This window comes from Coregonus clupeaformis, chromosome 5, assembly GCF_020615455.1.
Source record: "Coregonus clupeaformis isolate EN_2021a chromosome 5, ASM2061545v1, whole genome shotgun sequence".
NCBI classification, from domain to species: Eukaryota; Metazoa; Chordata; class Actinopteri; order Salmoniformes; family Salmonidae; genus Coregonus; species Coregonus clupeaformis.
Genome location: NC_059196.1, coordinates 44,018,768 through 44,041,267, shown reverse-complemented (window position 1 = coordinate 44,041,267; position 22,500 = coordinate 44,018,768). Strand labels below are relative to the sequence as shown.

Below are 22,500 nucleotides of genomic sequence, written 5' to 3'. Positions count from 1 at the left end.
AAATAGTTTTAAAGAGGGCTACTTTTAACTTGGACTTGAGTACATTTTCCTGAAAAAACCCCCACACTTGAGAAGAGATTTTGGATGCTTTTGTACTACTGATAGTTAGTAGAATGGAATAGAATGCCTGGCTACCACTATCCCGAACACCAGCTCTGCACCCTCCGCTGCAACTTGCCCATGCCCCCCCCCCCCGCTTCTCCTTCACACAAATTCAGCCGCCGAAATTGTCGCAACCCCTATTACTAGCCTGTTCAACCTCTCTTTCGTAACGTCTGAGATCCCCAGAGATTGGAAAGCTGCCGCGGTCATCCCCCTCTTCAAAGGGGGTGACACTCTAGATCCAAACTGTTACAGACCTATATCCATCCTGCCCTGCCTTTCAAATGTTTTTGAAAGCCAAGTTAACAAACAGATCACCGACCATTTCGAATCCCACCGTACCTTCTCCGCTATGCAATCCGGTTTCCGAGCTGGTCATGGGTGCACTTCAGCCACGCTCAAGGTCCTAAACGATATTATAACCACGATCGATAGAAGACAGTACTGTGCAGCCGTCTTCATCGACCTGGCCAAGGCTTTCGACTCTGTCAACCACCGCATTCTTATTGGCAGACTAAATAGCCTTGGTTTCTCAAATTACTGCCTCGCCTGGTTCACCAACTACTTCTCAGATAGAGTTCAACGTGTCAAATCGGAGGGCCTGTTGTCTGGACCTCTGGCAGTCTCTATGGGGGTGCCACAGGGTTCAATTCTTGGGCCGACTCTTTTCTCCGTGTATATCAATGATGTTGCTCTTGCTGCTGGTGACGCTCGGATCCACCTCTATGCAGACGACACCATTTTGTATACATCTGGCCCTTCATTGGACACTGTGTTAACAAACCTCCAAACGAGCTTCAATGCCATACAACACTCATTACGTAGCCTCCAACTGCTCTTAAACACTAGTAAAACTAAATGCATGCTCTTCAACAGAATGCTGCTTGCACCCGCCCACCCGACTAGAATCCCTACTCTTGGCGGGTCTGACCTAGAGTATGTGGACATCTACAAATACCTAGGTGTCTGGTTAGACTGTAAACTCTCCTTCCAGACTCACATTAAGCATCTCCAATCAAAAGTTAGATCTAGAATTGTCTTCCTATTTCACAACAAAGCCTCCTTCACTCATGCTGCCAAACATGCCCTCGTAAAACGGACTATCCTACCGATCCTTGACTTCGGTGATGTCATTTACAAAATAGCCTCCATCACTCTACTCAGCAAATTGGATGTAGTCTATCACAGTGCCATCTGTTTTGTCACCAAAGCCCCATATACTACCCACCACTGTGACCTGTACGCTCTTGTTGGCTGGTCCTCACTACATATTCGTCGCCAAACCCACTGGCTCCAGATCATCTATAAATCACTTCTAGGCAAATCCCTGCCTTATCTTAGCTCATTGGTCACCATAGCAACACCCACCCATAGTCTGCGCTCCAGCAGGTATATCTCACTGGTCATCCCCAAAGCCAACACCTCCTTTGGCCGCCATTCCTTCCAGTTCTCTGCTGCCAATGACTAGAACAAATTGCAAATATCTCTGAAGCTGGAGACTCTTATCTCCCTCACTAACTTTAAGCATCAGTTGTCAGAGCATCTTACCGATCACTGCACCTGTACACAGCCCATCTGTAATTAGCCCACCCAACTACCTCATCCCCATGTTGTTATTTATTTTGCTCATTTGCACCCCAGTATCTCTATTTGCACATCATCTTCTGCACATCTAGCATTCCAGTGTTAATACTAATTGTAATTATTTTGCACTATAGCCTATTTATTGCCTTACCTCCATAATTTACTACATTCGCACACACTGTATATATATTTTCTGTTGTATTTTTGACTTTATGTTTTGTTTTACCCCATATGTAACTCTGTGTTGTTGTTTTTATCGCACTGCTTTGCTTTATCTTGGCCAGGTCGCAGTTGTAAATGAGAACTTGTTCTCAACTGGCTTCTTACCTGGTTAAATAAAGGTTAAATAAAATAAAATAAAAATAAATGGATCATTTATCATCACCATCTGACCATATGTTACAAAAGAGATTTGTGTTATGCTCTTCACCAAACACACTAACACACACACACTAACACACATACACACACACACACTAACAAACACACACTAACACACACACATACACACACTAACAAATACACGCTAACAAACACACACTAACAAACACACACTAACACACACACACTAACAAACACACACTAACACACACACACACACACATACACACACTAACAAATACACACTAACAAACACACACTAACACACACACACACACACACACACTAACACACACACTAACACACACACACACACACACACCACACAAACAAACAAACACACACCACACTATGAATGAAAGGTTTAGAACCAAATACTGCAGCAGTTATTGTCTCAGACTGGACCAGACCAGACCAGACTGGACCAGAACTCCCTTGGGAAAGAGGTCTTCTGGCCTCAACAGGAGTATTAGGGCTGCACGATATGGGCATGTCACGGTTTACTAAGCCAGAACCCAGAAGCAGACCAGGACAAGGTGAGTTGAAACGAAGGTGAGTATTTATTTAACAGATTCCAAAAACGATGTAGAATAATCCAGGGGACAGAGCGGACGGCGGGGATGAGTTGGTGGAGGTGCAGTGGTAGATCCAAGAATGGCTCGGCAGCCGCCGACAACCAGGCAGGGGTTGGGTGAAGGTTCCGGGAGATTGATGTTCATGGCTAACGATCCGGCAGGGAATGGATGTTAGGCCAGAGCCTAAGAAGGGTGATGATCAGGACCAGGTGTGCAGATTGCTGATGGGATGCAGGTGCGGAAATCAAGAGAGCTCCCCGGAGCGTTCCAGAACCCTCGGGAAACAGGAGATCACGAACATAAAAACTAGTCCACAGACAGGACCCGACTCAGACTGCCGGGATCGTTACAGGGCAAAAAAATCTAATTACAATTTTCCTTTTGATTATACTGTAGATCAAAACACTTGGGTAAAGTTCTGGAATCATAGAAATATTATAGTTATTCTAATTTGATGGGTTCTTGGAATGCAGTTTTATTTGGCATGACAACGAATGAAACAGTAAGCTGTTGCAGAAACAATAATGATATACTTCACAACTGGTACAAGACTGTATTAGGGAGTGAACGTTACATGGAGAAAATCAGACATCTCTAAAATGAAAACACAAAAAAATATAAATTATGCACGCATGACTGTAAGTCGCTTTGGATAAAAGCGTCTGCTAAATGGCATATTATTATTATTATTATAAAACGGATGGCCCTCCCTTCAGCAAAATATATTTGACCTAAACCCTCCCTGAATGCTTGAAAAAATTAAAAAGTGACCCTCCCTTATAACCAAAATAATAATTAAAACAAAGTGTATAGCAGAGAACATGTCTACCGTTTACCCTCACTTCTTGGACAGACCAGAGCCTTAGATATGTCGTTTTTTAAAACTGTTCTTCGTCCTTTCAGCAGTACATGGCAACGCAGGAATTTTGACAGCGCACAGGGCTGCGGGCCAGAAGGTTGTGGGTTCACAGACCACCGTGGGTGTAGTTGTCACGGTCTCGGCCGAGGCTGCTCCTCCTCCTTGTTCGGGCAGGCTTCGGCGTTCGCCGTCCCCGGAGTATTAGCTGCCACCGCTCTATGTTTCTGTGTTTGATTGCTTTTGTCTGTCTGTCACACCTGTGTCTGTTTGAGTGTTGATTATGTGTCTTATAAGTTCCTTGTTTTGCTGTAGGGTAATTGTGTGTTGTTATTTTTCCGTTGCCTCTTGTATATGATACGTGTTTGTTTTTCCGTATAATTTTTCTATGTTTAGTGTTTTACGCGTGTGCGTAATGTTCCCTCGCCTCTTCGTGTTATTCGAGGTCGGGGTTTATACATTTGCTTTTGAGACTATTAAAAGTCTTGTTGGACTAAACCTCTGCTTCCTGCGCTTGACTCCTCCACCACATCCACAACGGTTTTATGACAGAACAACACACTATTATGGAGTCAGCAGAATCAGCGACGGCACCCGAATCCCTGCTGGACCGGATCAATTTCCAGGACGCCATGATCCAGCAACTTGGGACCGTCATGGACGAGGTATCCAACGCCCTGCGCCGATTGGTGAACTCTGAGGTGGCCAAGGACCCTTACTACTTCGCATCACCAACGGCCAGTCCTCCTCTCTCAGTACCGGAACCCAGTGGCATTCGGCTCTCACTCCCGAGGGCATATGACGGTTCTGCAGCCGGGTGTCAGGGATTCCTCCTGCAGGTAGAACTGTACCTTGCCACTATACACCCGGCGCCCTCGGGATACGAGAGCGTCTCCGCCCTCATCTCCTGTCTCTCCGGCAAGGCGTTGGAATGGGCCAACGCCGAATGGAGGGGAATAGACGCCGCTACCATCACCTACGCGGAGTTCTCCCGCCGCTTCAGGGCTGTCTTCGATCATTCCCCTGAGGGGAAAGCGGCGGGAGAGCGTCTATTCCACCTCCGACAGGGGAAGAGGAGCGCACAGGAGTTCGCACTGGAGTTCCGGACACTAGCGGCGGATGCGGGGTGGAATGAGAGGGCCCTCATCGACCAGTACCGATGTAGTCTACGAGAGGACGTTCGTAGGGGAGCTGGCCTGCAGGGACACCAACCTGTCTTTTGACCAGTTGGTGGACATTTCCATCCGTCTGGATACCCTGCTGGCTACCCGCGGACGTCCCGAGTGGGGGTCGTCCCAGTCCACCCCTCTAGCACCCCCGAGCCGATTCCCCATGGAGCTAGGGGGTGCTGGCGCTAGAGAGAGGAGGAGAGGGAACCCGAGGGGGCCATCCACTGCACCACCTGCGGTCGTGGAGGACACACTGCGGCCAGGTGCTGGGGAGGGTCTCCTGGGAGAGGTGACAACAGGCCACGCACTGGGGAGTCATTTCAGGTGAGTAGGCGCCCCACTCACCCAGAGCTCTCTGTTGGTCACATGAGTATTCCTGTGAGGTTTCCACAGGTGGCACCTCATTCCCAGCATAAGGCGCTAGTAGATTCAGGCGCAGCTGGGAACTTTATTGATCGAGCATTTTGTGCTAGGTTAGGAATTCCCCTTCGGCCGGTAGAAGTTCCATTCCCTGTCCATGCATTAGACAGCCGGCCGTTGGGGTCGGGTCTGATCAGGGATGTCACAGCACCACTGACCATGACGACGCAGGGGGGTCATGAGGAAATCATTCAGTTCTATCTGATTGATTCTCCTGCGTACCCAGTGGTGTTGGGCCTTCCCTGGTTAAGTACCCATGATCCTACCATAGCGTGGCAACAGAGGGCTCTTATGGAGTGGTCTGCCCAGTGTGTAGGGAGATGTCTAGGTGTTTCCATAGGGGCAACATCGGTAGAGAGTCCGAACCAAGGGCCCGCACTGCGCATTCCCCCCGAGTATGAGGATTTAGCACTCGTGTTTAGCAAATCGAGGGCAGCACGTCTACCTCCTCATAGACAGGGGGACTGTGCGATAAATCTCCAGACCGGAGCGGCTCTTCCCCGGAGTCATGTGTATCCCCTGTCTCAAGAGGAGACTGCGGCTATGGAGACTTACATAGCAGAGTCCTTGGCACAGGGATACATACGGTTCTCTACTTCCCCAGTCTCCTCGAGTTTCTTCTTTGTGAAGAAGAAGGACGGGGATTGCGCCCGTGTATTGATTATCGTAGTCTCAATCAGATCACAGTTAAATACAGCTACCCACTTCCACTGATTGCGACGATGACGGAGTCATTACGCGGAGCGCGGTTCTTCACAAAGTTGGATCTCAGGAGCGCGTATAATCTGGTGCGCATTAGGGAGGGGGGATGAATGGAAGACAGCATTTAGCACCACCTCGGGTCATTACGAGTATCTCGTCATGCCATACGGTTTAATGAATGCTCCTTCCGTCTTCCAATCCTTTGTTGACGAGATTTTCCGGGACATGCATGGGCAGGGAGTAGTAGTGTACATAGACGACATCCTAGTGTACTCTGCTACTCGAGCCGAGCATGTAGCCCAGGTACGCCGAGTGTTGAGACGACTGTTGGAGCATGACTTGTATGTCAAGGCAGAGAAATGCCTGTTCTTCCAGGAGTCCGTCTCCTTTTTGGGTTATCGGTTGTCCGCGTCTGGTGTGGAGATAGAGGTAGACCGGGTATCGGCCGTGCGTAATTGGCAAACTCCAACCACTGTAAAAGAGGTGCAACAGTTCTTGGGTTTTGCTAATTACTACCGGAGGTTTATTCGGGGTTTTGGACAGGTTGCAGCTCCCATTACGTCCCTGCTAAAGGGGGGTCCGGTTCGCTTGCAGTGGTCGGCTGAGGCGGACAGGGCATTTGTCAAACTTAAGAACCTGTTCACCTCGGCTCGGTGCTGGCGCATCCGGATCCCTCTTTACCATTCCAGGTTGAGGTAGACGCGTCCGAGACTGGTATTGGGGCAGTTCTATCACAACGGTCCGGCACGCCACTCTAAACTCCGCCCTGTGCATTCTACTCCAAGAAGCTCAGTGCGGCGGAGAGTAACTATGATGTCGGGGACAGGGAGCTGTTAGCCGTAGTCCAGGCCCCTAAAGGTGTGGAGGCATTGGCTTGAGGGGGCTCAACACCCTTTCCTCATTCTGACGGATCACCGTAACCTGGAGTACATCCGGGCAGCTAGGAGATTGAACCCTCGTCAGGCTAGGGTGGAACATGTTCCTAACCCGGTTCGTTTTTAAGATCACATACATCCCTGGGTCCCAGAATGGTAAGGCAGACGCCCTGTCCCGGCGATATGACACAGAGGAGAGGTCCAACGAGCCTACTTCCATACTGCCGGAGTCTTGTTTGGTGGCTCCGGTGGTGTGGGAGGTCGATTCAGAAATCGAGCGGGCACTGCGTGCCGACCCTACTCCCCCGAGTGTCCTGTGGGGGCGGACGTACGTTCCGCTCGAGATTCGTGATAGACTTATTTATTGGGCTCATACATCACCCTCCTCTGGACATCCTGGTATTGGCCGGACATTGCACTGTCTTAGCATGAAATACTGGTGGCCAACGTTAGCCAGGGATGTGAGGGTTTATGTCTCCTCCTGCTCGGTGTGTGCCCAGTGTAAGGCGCCTAGACATTTGCCCAGGGGTAAGCTACATCCCCTGCCCGTTCCGCAACGACCATGGTCACACCTATCGGTGGATTTCGTAGCACCGACCTTCCCCCCTCCCAGGGGAATACCACCATTTTGGTCGTTGTGGATCGGTTTTCCAAGGCCTGTCGTCTCCTTCCCATGCCGGGTCTCCCTACTGCCCTACAAACCGCTGAGGCCCTATTCACCCATGTTTTCCGGCACTATGGGGTCCCCGAGGATATTGTGTCTGACCGAGGTCCCCAGTTCACTTCCCAGAGTTTGGGGAGCGTTCATGGAACGGTTGGGGGTCTCGGTAAGCCTTACCTCGGGGTACCACCCAGAGAGTAATGGGCAGGTGGAACGTGTCAACCAGGATGTGGGTAGGTTTTGAGGTCCTATTGCCGGGACCGGCCGGAGGAGTGGTCGAGGTTCATCCCCTGGGCAGAGATGGCCCAGAACTCTCTCCGCCACTCCTCCACCAACTTAACACCTTTCCAGTGTGTTTTAGGTTATCAGCCGGTCCTGGCACCGTGGCACGAGCCAGATCGAGGCCCCTGCGGTGGACGAGTGGATTCGGGCGCTCGGAGGAGACGTGGGACGCTGCCTATGTCCATCTGCAGCGTGCCATACGTCAACAAAAGGCGAGCGCCGATCGCCACCGCAGCGAGGGGCCGGTGTACACACCGGGAGATCGAGTCTGGCTCTCGACTCGAAACCTGCCCCTCCGCCTGCCCTGCCGGGAAGCTGGGTCGGCGGTTTGTGGGGCCCTTCAAAGTCCTGAGAAGATTGAACGAGGTGTGTTACAGGTTACAACTGCCAATTGAGTATAAAAATATTAACCCCTCGTTCCATGTGTCTCTTCTCAGGCCGGTGGTAGCTGGCCCACTCCAAGAAGATGAGATAGGAGAGACCCCTCCGCCCCCTTTGGACATCGAGGGGGCCCCGGCGTACAGGGTCCGGACCATCCTGGACTCGAGGCGCCGGAGGAGTGGTCTCCAGTATCTCGTGGAGTGGGAGGGGTACGGTCCGGAGGAACGGTGCTGGGTGCCCAGGGGGGACATACTTGATCCATCCCTCCTGACTGAGTTTCACCATGGGCATCCCACGCGCCCGGGTCCGCGTCCTCCTGGCCGTCCCCGAGGCCGGGGTCGGCGCGCGGCTGTGGCCGCGCGTCAAGGGGGGGGTACTGTCACGGTCTCGGCCGAGGCTGCTCCTCCTCCTTGTTCGGGCAGGCTTCGGCGTTCGCCGTCCCCGGAGTATTAGCTGCCACCGCTCTATGTTTCTGTGTTTGATTGCTTTTGTCTGTCTGTCACACCTGTGTCTGTTTGAGTGTTGATTATGTGTCTTATAAGTTCCTTGTTTTGCTGTAGGGTAATTGTGTGTTGTTATTTTTCCGTTGCCTCTTGTATATGATACGTGTTTGTTTTTCCGTATCATTTTTCTATGTTTAGTGTTTTATGCGTGTGCGTAATGTTCCCTCGCCTCTTCGTGTTATTCGAGGTCGGGGTTTATACATTTGCTTTTGAGACTATTAAAAGTCTTGTTGGACTAAACCTCTGCTTCCTGCGCTTGACTCCTCCACCACATCCACAACGGTTTTATGACAGTAGTAGAAGCATTGTATGAATCTATCATCGTATTTGCAGGTACGAGAAAAAATAGCCTCCTATAAAAGTGTCTGTTATTTTACATAATATTAGCATAAACTTTTTTTTTTTTTTTTTACCACACAAAATACAGAAATTACAGGCTAAGAATGGACAGAGAGATAGGCCTGTGTGTTAATCTTATTATATCTGTCACGGTTTCTGCCGAGGCTGCTCCTTCTCCTTGTTCGGGCAGGCTTCGGCGGTCGTCGTCCCCGGAGTACTAGCTGCCACCGTTCGTTGTTTCTGTGTTTGTTTGGTTTGGTCTGTTTTGGTACACCTGTTTCTCATTTTGTCTTGATTATGTGTCCTTTAAGTTCTCGTGGTTTCTGTCTTGTGGTTGTGTGTAGTTGTTCCTTGTCAGCAGGTGTTTCCAGTCAGTTTGTGCTCTATTTCTGTTTTAGATAGAGAGTCCGCACTTGTTGTGCGTGTTTTTGCATTTATACGCTGAGTGCGTTATTTTTCACGTGCCTCCGGCTCTGTTTGTAGCCGTTCATTCTGTGGACTTTAGTAAAGTATTTTTGGACTAGCATCTGTGTCCTGCATCTGATTCCTACACCACACCTACGCCCGCTCTGACAGAACTACACACCACCCATGGAATCAGCAGGAGCAGCAGCAGCGACCGAGTCTTGGGAGGAGCGCGTCCACGGACAGGACGAGCGGATAGCCCAGATCACCAACGCTCTGCAGGGAGTAATGAATACCCTGCATCGCCTGGAGACCAGTTGGGCACCCACGCCTCCTCCCACAGTACCACCAGCACCGGTCAGTCCCTTTGTCCACGCTCCAGAACCCAGTGGGATTCGGCTCTCGCTCCCGAGGGTGTATGATGGTACCGCTGCCGGGTGTCAAGGTTTCCCTCCTACAAGTTGAACTCTACCTCGCCACCGTACACCCGGTGCCCTCGGGACACGAGGCGTTTCCGCCCTCATCTCCCTGTCTCACCGGCAAGGCGTTGGAGTGGGCCAACGCCGAATGGAGGAGAATAGACCCCGCGACGATCACCTATGCGGAGTTCTCCCGTCGCTTCAGGGCTGTATTCGACCATCCACCTGAGGGGAAGGCGGCGGGAGAACGTCTATTCTACCTCTGACAGGGGAAGAGGAGCGCCCAGGAGTTTGCACTGGAGTTCCGGACTCTAGCGGCAGACGCAGGGTGGAATGAGCGGGCCCTCATAGACCACTTCCGCTGCAGCCTACGGGAGGACGTCCGTCGTGAGTTGGCCTGCAGGGACACCACCCTTACGTTTGACCAGTTGGTGGACATGGCCATTCGCCTAGACACCCTGCTGGCTACCCGCGGACGTCCTGAGTGGGGGTCGTCCATTCCACCCTCCAGCACCTCCGAGCCTAGTCCTATGGAGCTCGGGGGTGCTGGCGCTAGAGAGGAGAGGAGAAGGAGCCCCAAGGGGACCACCCCCTGTACCAACTGTGGCCGTGGAGGTTACACTGCGGCTAGGTGCTGGGGGGGGTCTCCTAGGGGACGAGACGGCAGGCCACGCACTGGGGAGTCCTTCCAGGTGAGTAGGCGCCCCACTTACCCAGAGCTCTCTGTTGTGCACCTAACCATACCTGTTTGTTTCCCACAGGTTGCACCTCGTTCCCAGCATAAGGCGCTAGTAGATTCAGGCGCAGCCGGGAATTTTATAGATCGGAGATTTTGTGTAGAGTTAGGGATTCCCCTCCTTCCTGTCAACAATCCTTTCCCTGTACATGCTCTAGATAGCCATCCGTTGGGATCAGGGTTGATTAGGGAGGTCACAGCTCCACTTAGGATGGGGACGCAGGAGGGTCATGAGGATACTATTCAGCTATATCTTATTGACTCTCCTGCGTATCCGGTGGTGCTGGGGCTTCCCCTGGTTGATTACCCATAATCCCTCTATTTCGTGGCAACAGAGGGCTCTTAAGGAGTGGTCTGCCCAGTGTGTAGGGCGATGTCTGGGCATTTCCGTAGGGGCGACCTCGGTGGAGAGTCCAAACCAAGTGCCCGCATTGCACATTCCCCCGAGTATGAGGATTTAGCACTTGTGTTTAGTAAGGCGAAGGCGACGCAATTGCCACCACATAGACAGGGGATTGTGCGATAGACCTCCAGGTAGGAGCTGCGCTTCGCGGAGCCATGTGTATCCCTTTGTCTCAAGAGGAGAAGAGAGCTATGGAGACTTACATAGCCGAGTCTCTGAGACAGGGATACATACGGCCCTCCACTTCCCCTGCGTCCTCGAGTTTCTTTTTTGTGAAGAAAAAGGATGGAGGTTTGCGCCCGTGTATTGATTACCGCAGTCTCAATCAGATTACTGTGAAATACAGTTATCCACTCCCTCTGATTGCGACTATGACGGAGTCTTTACACGGGGCACGGTTCTTCACAAAATTGGACCTCAGGAGCGCATACAACTTGGTGAGTATTAGGGAGGGAGACGAATGGAAGACAGCATTTAGTACCACCTCGGGTCATTACGAGTATCTCGTCATGCCATACGGGTTAATGAATGCTCCTTCAGTCTTCCAATCCTTCAGTAGATGAGATCTTCCAGGATATGCAGGGGCAAGGAGTGGTCGTGTACATTGACGACATTCTGGTGTATTCTTCTACCCGAGCCGAGCATGTAGCCCTGGTGCGCCGAGTGTTGAGGAGATTGTTGGAGCATGACCTATATGTCAAGGCAGAGAAATGTCTGTTTTTCCAGGAGTCTGTCTCCTTTTTTGGGTTATCAGTTGTCTGCGTCAGGGGTGAAGATGGAGGTTGACCGTGTAGTCGGCCGTGCGTAATTGGCAAACTCCAACCACTGTTAAAGAGGTGCAGCGGTTCTTGGGCTTTGTGAATTACTACAGGAGGTTTATCCGGGGTTTTGGACAGGTGGCAGCTCCCATAACGCTCTCTTCTAAAGGGAGGTCCGGTGCGCTTTGCAGTGGTCTGCTGAGGCTGATAGGGCTTTTGGGAGACTGAAGGACCTGTTTACCTCGGGCACCGGTGCTGGCGCATCCGGATCCCGCGCTACCATTCCAGGTCGATGTAGACGCGGCCTGAAGCCAGTATAGGGGCCGTGCTCTCGCAACGGTCTGGCACGCCACCGAAACTCCGCCCCTGTGCTTTTTACTCTAAAAAGCTCAGTCCGGCGGAGCGAAATTATGACGTGGGGGACAGGGAGCTGCTAGCTGTGGTCCAGGCCCTAAAGGTATTGGCATTGGTTTGAGGGGGCTCAACACCCTTTCCTCATTTTGACTGACCACCGAAACCTGGAGTACATCCGGGCAGCTAGGAGACAGAACCCTCGCCAGGCTAGGTGGAACATGTTTCTGGCCCGGTTCGTTTTTAAGATCACGTACATCCCTGGGTCCCAGAACGGTAAGGCAGATGCCCTGTCCCGGCGGTATGACACGGAGGAGAGGTCCGTTGAGCCCACGCCCATACTACCGCCGTCTTGCCCGGTGGTGTGGGAGGTCGATTCCGAAATCGAGCGGGCGTTGCGTACCGATCCTAGCCTTCCACAGTGTCCTGTGGGTCGGACGTACGTTCCGCTCGAGGTTCGGGATCGACTTATATATTGGGCTCACACGTCACCCTCCTCTGGACATCCAGGGATTGGCCGGACGGTGCACTGCCTTAGCACTAAATACTGGTGGCCAACGTTAGCCAGGGATGTGAGGGTTTATGTTTCCTCCTGCTCGGTGTGTGCCCAGTGTAAGGCACCCAGACACCTGCCCCGGGGTAAGCTACAACCCCTGCCCGTTCCACAACGACCCTGGTCTCACCTCTCGGTGGATTTTGTTACTGACCTTCCGCCCTCCCAGGGAAATACCACCATCCTGGTTGTTGTGGATCGGTTCTCGAAGGCCTGTGGTCTCCTTCCCATGACGGGGTCTCCCCACTGCCCTACAGACCGCTGAGGCACTATTCACTCACGTCTTCCGGCATTACGGGGTACCCGAGGATATAGTGTCTGATCGAGGCCCCCAGTTTACCTCTCGAGTCTGGAGAGCGTTCATGGAGCGCTTGGGGGTCTCGGTGAGCCTTACCTCGGGGTACCACCTTCGCCACTCCTCTACCAGACTAACTCCTTTCCAATGTGTATTAGGGTACCAGCCGGCTCTGGCACCTTGGCATCAGAGCCAGATCGAGGCCCCTGCGGTGGATGAGTGGATGCGGCGCTCGGAGGAGACGTGGAACGCTGCTCACGTACATCTGCAGCGGGCCATCCGTCGACACAAGGCAGCGCCGATCTCCACCGCAGTGAGGGACCGGTGTACGCACCGGGGAGATCGAGTCTGGCTCTCGACCAGAAACCTGCCCCTCCGCCTGCCCTGCCGGAAGCTGGGTCGGCGGTTTGTGGGGCCTTTTAAAGTCCTGAGGGAGGTTGAATGAGGTGTGTTACAGATTACAACTACCTATTGATTATAAGAATATTAACCCCCTCGTTCCATGTGTCTCTCCTCAGGCCGGTGGTAGCTGGTCCACTCCAGGACTGTGAGATAGCAGAGACTCCTCCGCCCCCGCTGGACATCGAGGGGGCTCCGGCGTACACAGTTCGGTCCATCCTGGATTCGAGACGCCGGATGGGGGTCTCCAATATCTTGTGGAGTGGGAGGGGTACGGTCCGGAGGAGCGGTGCTGGGTGCCGAGGAGAGATATCTTAGACCCGTCCCTTCTGACTGAGTTCCATCGTGGTCATCCCACGCGCCCTGCTCCGCGTCCTCCTGGTCGTCCCCGAGGCCGGGGTCGGCGCACGGCTGGAGCCGCAGCGTCAAGGGGGGTACTGTCACGGTTTCTGCCGAGGCTGCTCCTTCTCCTTGTTCGGGCAGGCTTCGGCGGTCGTCGTCCCCGGAGTACTAGCTGCCACCGTTCGTTGTTTCTGTGTTTGTTTGGTTTGGTCTGTTTTGGTACACCTGTTTCTCATTTTGTCTTGATTATGTGTCCTTTAAGTTCTCGTGGTTTCTGTCTTGTGGTTGTGTGTAGTTGTTCCTTGTCAGCAGGTGTTTCCAGTCAGTTTGTGCTCTATTTCTGTTTTAGATAGAGAGTCCGCACTTGTTGTGCGTGTTTTTGCATTTATACGCTGAGTGCGTTATTTTTCACGTGCCTCCGGCTCTGTTTGTAGCCCGTTCATTCTGTGGACTTTAGTAAAGTATTTTTGGACTAGCATCTGTGTCCTGCATCTGATTCCTACACCACACCTACGCCCGCTCTGACAGAACTACACACCACCCATGGAATCAGCAGGAGCAGCAGCAGCGACCGAGTCTTGGGAGGAGCGCGTCCACGGACAGGACGAGCGGATAGCCCAGATCACCAACGCTCTGCAGGGAGTAATGAATACCCTGCATCGCCTGGAGACCAGTTGGGCACCCACGCCTCCTCCCACAGTACCACCAGCACCGGTCAGTCCCTTTGTCCACGCTCCAGAACCCAGTGGGATTCGGCTCTCGCTCCCGAGGGTGTATGATGGTACCGCTGCCGGGTGTCAAGGTTTCCTCCTACAAGTTGAACTCTACCTCGCCACCGTACACCCGGTGCCCTCGGGACACGAGAGCGTTTCCGCCCTCATCTCCTGTCTCACCGGCAAGGCGTTGGAGTGGGCCAACGCCGAATGGAGGAGAATAGACCCCGCGACGATCACCTATGCGGAGTTCTCCCGTCGCTTCAGGGCTGTATTCGACCATCCACCTGAGGGGAAGGCGGCGGGAGAACGTCTATTCTACCTCTGACAGGGGAAGAGGAGCGCCCAGGAGTTTGCACTGGAGTTCGGACTCTAGCGGCAGACGCAGGGTGGAATGAGCGGGCCCTCATAGACCACTTCCGCTGCAGCCTACGGGAGGGACGTCCGTCGTGAGTTGGCCTGCAGGGACACCACCCTTACGTTTGACCAGTTGGTGGACATGGCCATTCGCCTAGACACCCTGCTGGCTACCCGCGGGACGTCCTGAGTGGGGGTCGTCCATTCCACCCTCCAGCACCTCCGAGCCTAGTCCTATGGAGCTCGGGGGTGCTGGGCGCCAGAGAGGAGAGGAGAAGGAGCCCCAAGGGGACCACCCCCTGTACCAACTGTGGCCGTGGAGGTTACACTCGCGGCTAGGTGCTGGGGGTCTCCTAGGGGACGAGACGGCAGGCCACGCACTGGGGAGTCCTTCCAGGTGAGTAGGCGCCCCACTTACCCAGAGCTCTCTGTTGTGCACCTAACCATACCTGTTTGTTTCCCACAGGTTGCACCTCGTTCCCAGCATAAGGCGCTAGTAGATTCAGGCGCAGCCGGGAATTTTATAGATCGGAGATTTTGTGTAGAGTTAGGGATTCCCCTCCTTCCTGTCAACAATCCTTTCCCTGTACATGCTCTAGATAGCCATCCGTTGGGATCAGGGTTGATTAGGGAGGTCACAGCTCCACTTAGGATGGGGACGCAGGAGGGTCATGAGGATACTATTCAGCTATATCTTATTGACTCTCCTGCGTATCCGGTGGTGCTGGGGCTTCCCTGGTTGATTACCCATAATCCCTCTATTTCGTGGCAACAGAGGGCTCTTAAGGAGTGGTCTGCCCAGTGTGTAGGGCGATGTCTGGGCATTTCCGTAGGGGCGACCTCGGTGGAGAGTCCAAACCAAGTGCCCGCATTGCACATTCCCCCCGAGTATGAGGATTTAGCACTTGTGTTTAGTAAGGCGAAGGCGACGCAATTGCCACCACATAGACAGGGGGATTGTGCGATAGACCTCCAGGTAGGAGCTGCGCTTCCGCGGAGCCATGTGTATCCTTTGTCTCAAGAGGAGAAGAGAGCTATGGAGACTTACATGGCCGAGTCTCTGAGACAGGGATACATACGGCCCCTCCACTTCCCCCTGCGTCCTCGAGTTTCTTTTTTGTGAAGAAAAAGGATGGAGGTTTGCGCCCGTGTATTGATTACCGCAGTCTCAATCAGATTACTGTGAAATACAGTTATCCACTCCCTCTGATTGCGACTATGACGGAGTCTTTACACGGGGCACGGTTCTTCACAAAATTGGACCTCAGGAGCGCATACAACTTGGTGAGTATTAGGGAGGGAGACGAATGGAAGACAGCATTTAGTACCACCTCGGGTCATTACGAGTATCTCGTCATGCCATACGGGTTAATGAATGCTCCTTCAGTCTTCCAATCCTTCGTAGATGAGATCTTCCAGGATATGCAGGGGCAAGGAGTGGTCGTGTACATTGACGACATTCTGGTGTATTCTTCTACCCGAGCCGAGCATGTAGCCCTGGTGCGCCGAGTGTTGAGGAGATTGTTGGAGCATGACCTATATGTCAAGGCAGAGAAATGTCTGTTTTTCCAGGAGTCTGTCTCCTTTTTGGGTTATCAGTTGTCTGCGTCAGGGGTGAAGATGGAGGTTGACCGTGTGTCGGCCGTGCGTAATTGGCAAACTCCAACCACTGTTAAAGAGGTGCAGCGGTTCTTGGGCTTTGTGAATTACTACAGGAGGTTTATCCGGGGTTTTGGACAGGTGGCAGCTCCCATAACGTCTCTTCTAAAGGGAGGTCCGGTGCGCTTGCAGTGGTCTGCTGAGGCTGATAGGGCTTTTGGGAGACTGAAGGACCTGTTTACCTCGGCACCGGTGCTGGCGCATCCGGATCCCGCGCTACCATTCCAGGTCGATGTAGACGCGTCTGAAGCCAGTATAGGGGCCGTGCTCTCGCAACGGTCTGGCACGCCACCGAAACTCCGCCCCTGTGCTTTTTACTCTAAAAAGCTCAGTCCGGCGGAGCGAAATTATGACGTGGGGGACAGGGAGCTGCTAGCTGTGGTCCAGGCCCTAAAGGTATTGGCATTGGTTTGAGGGGGCTCAACACCCTTTCCTCATTTTGACTGACCACCGAAACCTGGAGTACATCCGGGCAGCTAGGAGACAGAACCCTCGCCAGGCTAGGTGGAACATGTTTCTGGCCCGGTTCGTTTTTAAGATCACGTACATCCCTGGGTCCCAGAACGGTAAGGCAGATGCCCTGTCCCGGCGGTATGACACGGAGGAGAGGTCCGTTGAGCCCACGCCCATACTACCGCCGTCTTGCCCGGTGGTGTGGGAGGTCGATTCCGAAATCGAGCGGGCGTTGCGTACCGATCCTAGCCTTCCACAGTGTCCTGTGGGTCGGACGTACGTTCCGCTCGAGGTTCGGGATCGACTTATATATTGGGCTCACACGTCACCCTCCTCTGGACATCCAGGGATTGGCCGGACGGTGCACTGCCTTAGCACTAAATACTGGTGGCCAACGTTAGCCAGGGATGTGAGGGTTTATGTTTCCTCCTGCTCGGTGTGTGCCCAGTGTAAGGCACCCAGACACCTGCCCCGGGGTAAGCTACAACCCCTGCCCGTTCCACAACGACCCTGGTCTCACCTCTCGGTGGATTTTGTTACTGACCTTCCGCCCTCCCAGGGAAATACCACCATCCTGGTTGTTGTGGATCGGTTCTCGAAGGCCTGTGGTCTCCTTCCCATGACGGGTCTCCCCACTGCCCTACAGACCGCTGAGGCACTATTCACTCACGTCTTCCGGCATTACGGGGTACCCGAGGATATAGTGTCTGATCGAGGCCCCCAGTTTACCTCTCGAGTCTGGAGAGCGTTCATGGAGCGCTTGGGGGTCTCGGTGAGCCTTACCTCGGGGTACCACCTTCGCCACTCCTCTACCAGACTAACTCCTTTCCAATGTGTATTAGGGTACCAGCCGGCTCTGGCACCTTGGCATCAGAGCCAGATCGAGGCCCCTGCGGTGGATGAGTGGATGCGGCGCTCGGAGGAGACGTGGAACGCTGCTCACGTACATCTGCAGCGGGCCATCCGTCGACACAAGGCGAGCGCCGATCTCCACCGCAGTGAGGGACCGGTGTACGCACCGGGAGATCGAGTCTGGCTCTCGACCAGAAACCTGCCCCTCCGCCTGCCCTGCCGGAAGCTGGGTCGGCGGTTTGTGGGGCCTTTTAAAGTCCTGAGGAGGTTGAATGAGGTGTGTTACAGATTACAACTACCTATTGATTATAAGAATATTAACCCCTCGTTCCATGTGTCTCTCCTCAGGCCGGTGGTAGCTGGTCCACTCCAGGACTGTGAGATAGCAGAGACTCCTCCGCCCCCGCTGGACATCGAGGGGGCTCCGGCGTACACAGTTCGGTCCATCCTGGATTCGAGACGCCGGATGGGGGGTCTCCAATATCTTGTGGAGTGGGAGGGGTACGGTCCGGAGGAGCGGTGCTGGGTGCCGAGGAGAGATATCTTAGACCCGTCCCCTTCTGACTGAGTTCCATCGTGGTCATCCCACGCGCCCTGCTCCGCGTCCTCCTGGTCGTCCCCCGAGGCCGGGGTCGGCGCACGGCTGGAGCCGCGGCGTCAAGGGGGGTACTGTCACGGTTTCTGCCGAGGCTGCTCCTTCTCCTTGTTCGGGCAGGCTTCGGCGGTCGTCGTCCCCGGAGTACTAGCTGCCACCGTTCGTTGTTTCTGTGTTTGTTTGGTTTGGTCTGTTTTGGTACACCTGTTTCTCATTTTGTCTTGATTATGTGTCCTTTAAGTTCTCGTTGTTTCTGTCTTGTGGTTGTGTGTAGTTGTTCCTTGTCAGCAGGTGTTTCCAGTCAGTTTGTGCTCTATTTCTGTTTTAGATAGAGAGTCCGCACTTGTTGTGCGTGTTTTGCATTCATACGCTGAGTGCGTTATTTTTCTCGTGCCTCCGGCTCTGTTTGTAGCCGTTCATTCTGTGGACTTTAGTAAAGTATTTTTGGACTAGCATCTGTGTCCTGCATCTGATTCCTACACCACACCTACGCCCGCTCTGACAATATCAGTGTGTCTTGTTTATAACAAAACTGTCCCTGATACGTCATGAGAAATCTGCATGGTACTTTCAAAAGTTAGGCCTACCTTTCCACCCCAGACAGAGTAGAGCCTACCAACGCAGAAAAAATGTAAGCTTTAACTGCTGGCTACTTTTCTTCTGTGGCTTAACCCAACCAGAGAAGGTCACAAGTGTCTGGGTTTAAACATCTTCTATTGTACAGAAAGTGAATAGCTTAATCAATTGATAGTGACAGAATTAGATTACTTCCCAAGCAAAGTCAATGTGGTCCTCTGTAGCTCAGCTGGTAGAGCACGGCGCTTGTAACGCCAAGGTAGTGGGTTCGATCCCCGGGACCACCCATACATACAAAAAAAACAAAAAAAATGTATGCACGCATGACTGTAAGTCGCTTTGGATAAAAGCGTCTGCTAAATGGCATATTATTATTATTATTATTATTATTATTTGCCTCCTTGGCTATAGAAGGTTGTTGCTCCGCCTCTGAATGTCAAAGAAACTAAACAATGATATCTCCATATGCACAGGAGTCACATCTATTTACTTACTTCAAAATCTTAAACTAACCAGGGGTAGTCCTGTGCCTTTTGCCATTTTCTTTAATAAAAGGTAGGCCTATGGCACACCTTCTCATACCCCCTCAATTCAAGTCTTGGTATTAACTTATAATAACAATAATAATATGCCATTTAGCAGACGCTTTTATCCAAAGCGACTTACAGACATGTGTGCATACATTTTTACGTATGGGTGGTCCCGGGGATCGAACCCACTACCCTGGCGTTACAAGCGCCATGCTCTACCAATTGAGCTACAGAGGACCACTTAACAGCCCGTCACTGACACGGAGGGAGGCTGTTTAAAGAGCGCATGGTGGGTGGAGGAATTGACCGACAAATCTATGTAGAGTATATAGCAGCCTATAGCTGCTTAGTCATTTAGCGGTCCCGGGGATCGAACCCACTACCCTGGCGAACCCACTACCCCCTCCCCCAACTTCAAGTCAATAACTCTGATCAATACATCATGGGGTAGAAACATATTGTTTTTATAAAAAATCTATAATAGTAATGTCAAGCTATCAAAGTTGACCTCCAGTCCTCCTGCACATCTTGGCGCTCTCGTTGTCAAATTGAACAGAACAGAGGCTAGTCAAGATAGGCCTAATCGATAAACAATAATCTGAAGAATTCATTGACTCTCCTAGTGAACTTCCACTGTAGGCCTAAACAGCAACAGCACAGCATTGGTTAGGCAGCGTCATTGGTTTGATCAGCAAGAGCCGAGCAGTCCGGGGGCTCAGGGTTGGAATGTCCAATGCAGCCCAGTTGTATTTACACCCTTCCAGCAGCTATCTTAGAAATATTATTCTGCTCTGTGCTTCTCCCAGCATGCACTTCGTAGCCTATAACCTATAGGCTATGGATAATTTGATTGAGACCACACTAAATAGCCTATAGGCGCACTTGATATTGAGTGCCCAGCGGAGAGTCAGAGGTGAGGAGCAGAATCAGGCACATCTAAAACACTGAGAAATATTTACATTTCATCAATTACAAATTACATGACCCCCCCAGACTAGATTTAAAAGAAAACTAAACCCTCCCCTTGACTGAAATGTTAAAAGCTTGACCCTCCCCCAGGTCCCATTCTGTACATTTTGACCCCTTAAGGTTAGCATGATTAGCCCTATATCAGTGGTATTAGCTAGCATGATTAGCCCTATCTCAGTGGATTTAGCTAGCATGATTAGCCCTATATCAGTGGATTTAGCTAGCATGGTTAGCCCTATCTCAGTGGATTTAGCTAGCGTGATTAGCCCTTATCTCAGTGGTATTAGCTAGCATGATTAGCCCTATCTCAGTGGATTTAGCTAGCATGATTAACCCTATCTCAGTGGATTTAGCTAGCATGGTTAGCCCTATCTCAGTGGTATTAGCTAGCATGATTAGCCCTATCTCAGTGGATTTAGCTAGCATGATTAGCCCTTATCTCAGCGGATTTAGCTAGCATGGTTAGCCCTATCTCAGTGGTATTAGCTAGCATGATTAGCCCTATCTCAGTGGTATTAGCTAGCATGATTATCCCTATCTCAGTGGATTTAGCTAGCATGATTAGCCCTATCTCAGTGGTATTAGCTAGCATGATTAGCCCTATCTCAGTGGATTTAGCTAGCATGATTATCCCTATCGCAGTGGATTTAGCTAGCTAGCGATTAGCATTAGGGGCTAACAAAATTATGTTTTGCAGAGAGCAAGTTCCACAAACTAATAGAATAATATAGAAAACAACATAGAAGCTGTGTCGTTGACGGCATGCTGCTGTTTGTTCAATGTATGCAGAATGAACCTCGAGCACAAGGAACTGCCTGCTTGAGTGACAGGGGCGGGGCTTGGTGTGTGTAGGATTGGGAAGCAGCCAAAAGAGAAGAGACTGAGAGAAATCCATCAACTCGAGCAAAAAATCCAAAGTACAAAAACAAACAGGTGTTACAGACGGCTAAGTGGCATTTCAAAAATATCGCAGCCTCTTGCGATATGGATATTGTGCATGTCAATATCGCCATTTTTATTACAATTTGATTAAATCGTACAGGCCTAAGAAATTCCTGGTTAAATGGAGGTTAGATAAAAGACTCACCTATAGCTGTGGTGATGAAGGAGACCGTCTCTGTCTCTTTCCCATCGTTGTAGAAGGCCAGGTGCCAGATGCCAGAGTCCATGTACTGGATGAAGCCGGTGTTGTGTGTGGTGACAGGGACCAGAGAGCGCTGCAGAGCCACAGGCCCCTCAACACCTCCCCCCACTACCTCACCAGACAGCAGCCTCCGACCGTCCAGCAGCTCCACAAAGTCAAACTAGAGAGAGAGAGAGAGAGAGAGAGAGAGAGAGAGAGAGAGAGAGAGAGAGAGAGAGAGAGAGAGAGAGAGAGAGAGAGAGAGAGAGAGAGAGAGAGAGAGAGAGACAGAGACAGAGACAGAGAGAGAGAGAGAGAGAGAGAGAGAGACAGAGACAGAGACAGAGACAGAGAGAGAGAGAGAGAGAGAGAGAGAGAGAGAGAGAGAGAGAGAGAGAGAGAGAGAGAGAGAGAGAGAGAGAGAGAGAGAGAGAGAGAGAGAGAGAGAGAGAGACAGAGAGAGAGAGAGAGAGAGAGAGACAGAGAGAGAGAGAGAGAGAGAGAGAGAGAGAGAGACAGAGAGAGAGACAGAGAGAGAGAGGGAGAGAGAGAGAGAGAGAGAGAGAGAGGGGAGAGAGAGAGAGAGAGAGAGAGAGAGAGAGAGAGAGAGAGAGAGAGAGAGAGAGAGAGAGAGAGAGAGAGAGATCGACAGACAAAAGTGTTGAGGGATGTTCACACTACTGAGCCGAACGGACCCGTGTCAAACCAAGCTGTACCGAGCTGGCCTGGTGGCCCATCCACCATAGTGCTGGACCCATTCTGCAAAAGGACAGAGCCAGCACAGTTAGTTTTGGGTGGAGTATTAGAGTAATGTGAAACTGCAGGGCTCCATACACAGCAATAGTATACCTACTTCAACAGAAGCACTGCACTGCTTGTCATAACTCATCATTTCACTGAGACCAAACTCACTCAGACTACACTAGACACGTATTGGAAGGCTAAGTCCTAGGCCACTGACCAGGGCCCATATGGGACAGTGGTGCACTATGTGGGTGAAAGGGTACCATTTGAGACGCAGCCTAATCATTCCACAGCTCAAACATCATAGATTAAAATCTTCCCTTTTCAAAACCACTCAAAGAGATTAAATAAACATAAACAAATTAAAAGTGACTGTTTACCCCGATAACATATGCAACCGATTTGGTTCGTATCAGAGTTGACTGAATGAATAACGAT

At 51.7% G+C, this 22,500-nt stretch overlaps 1 protein-coding gene across 1 annotated transcript in view; it reads right to left on the bottom strand.

The window, feature by feature from the left end:
• The window catches only part of tenm4 (teneurin transmembrane protein 4), a 586,910-nt gene that overhangs the window by 239,880 nt on the left and 324,530 nt on the right, over positions 1–22,500 (bottom strand). Inside the window, exon 8 of the mRNA XM_041876707.2 lies at positions 21,283–21,499. Coding sequence (XP_041732641.2) covers positions 21,283–21,499 — 217 coding nt within the window. The remainder of the gene's footprint in view (positions 1–21,282; positions 21,500–22,500) is intronic.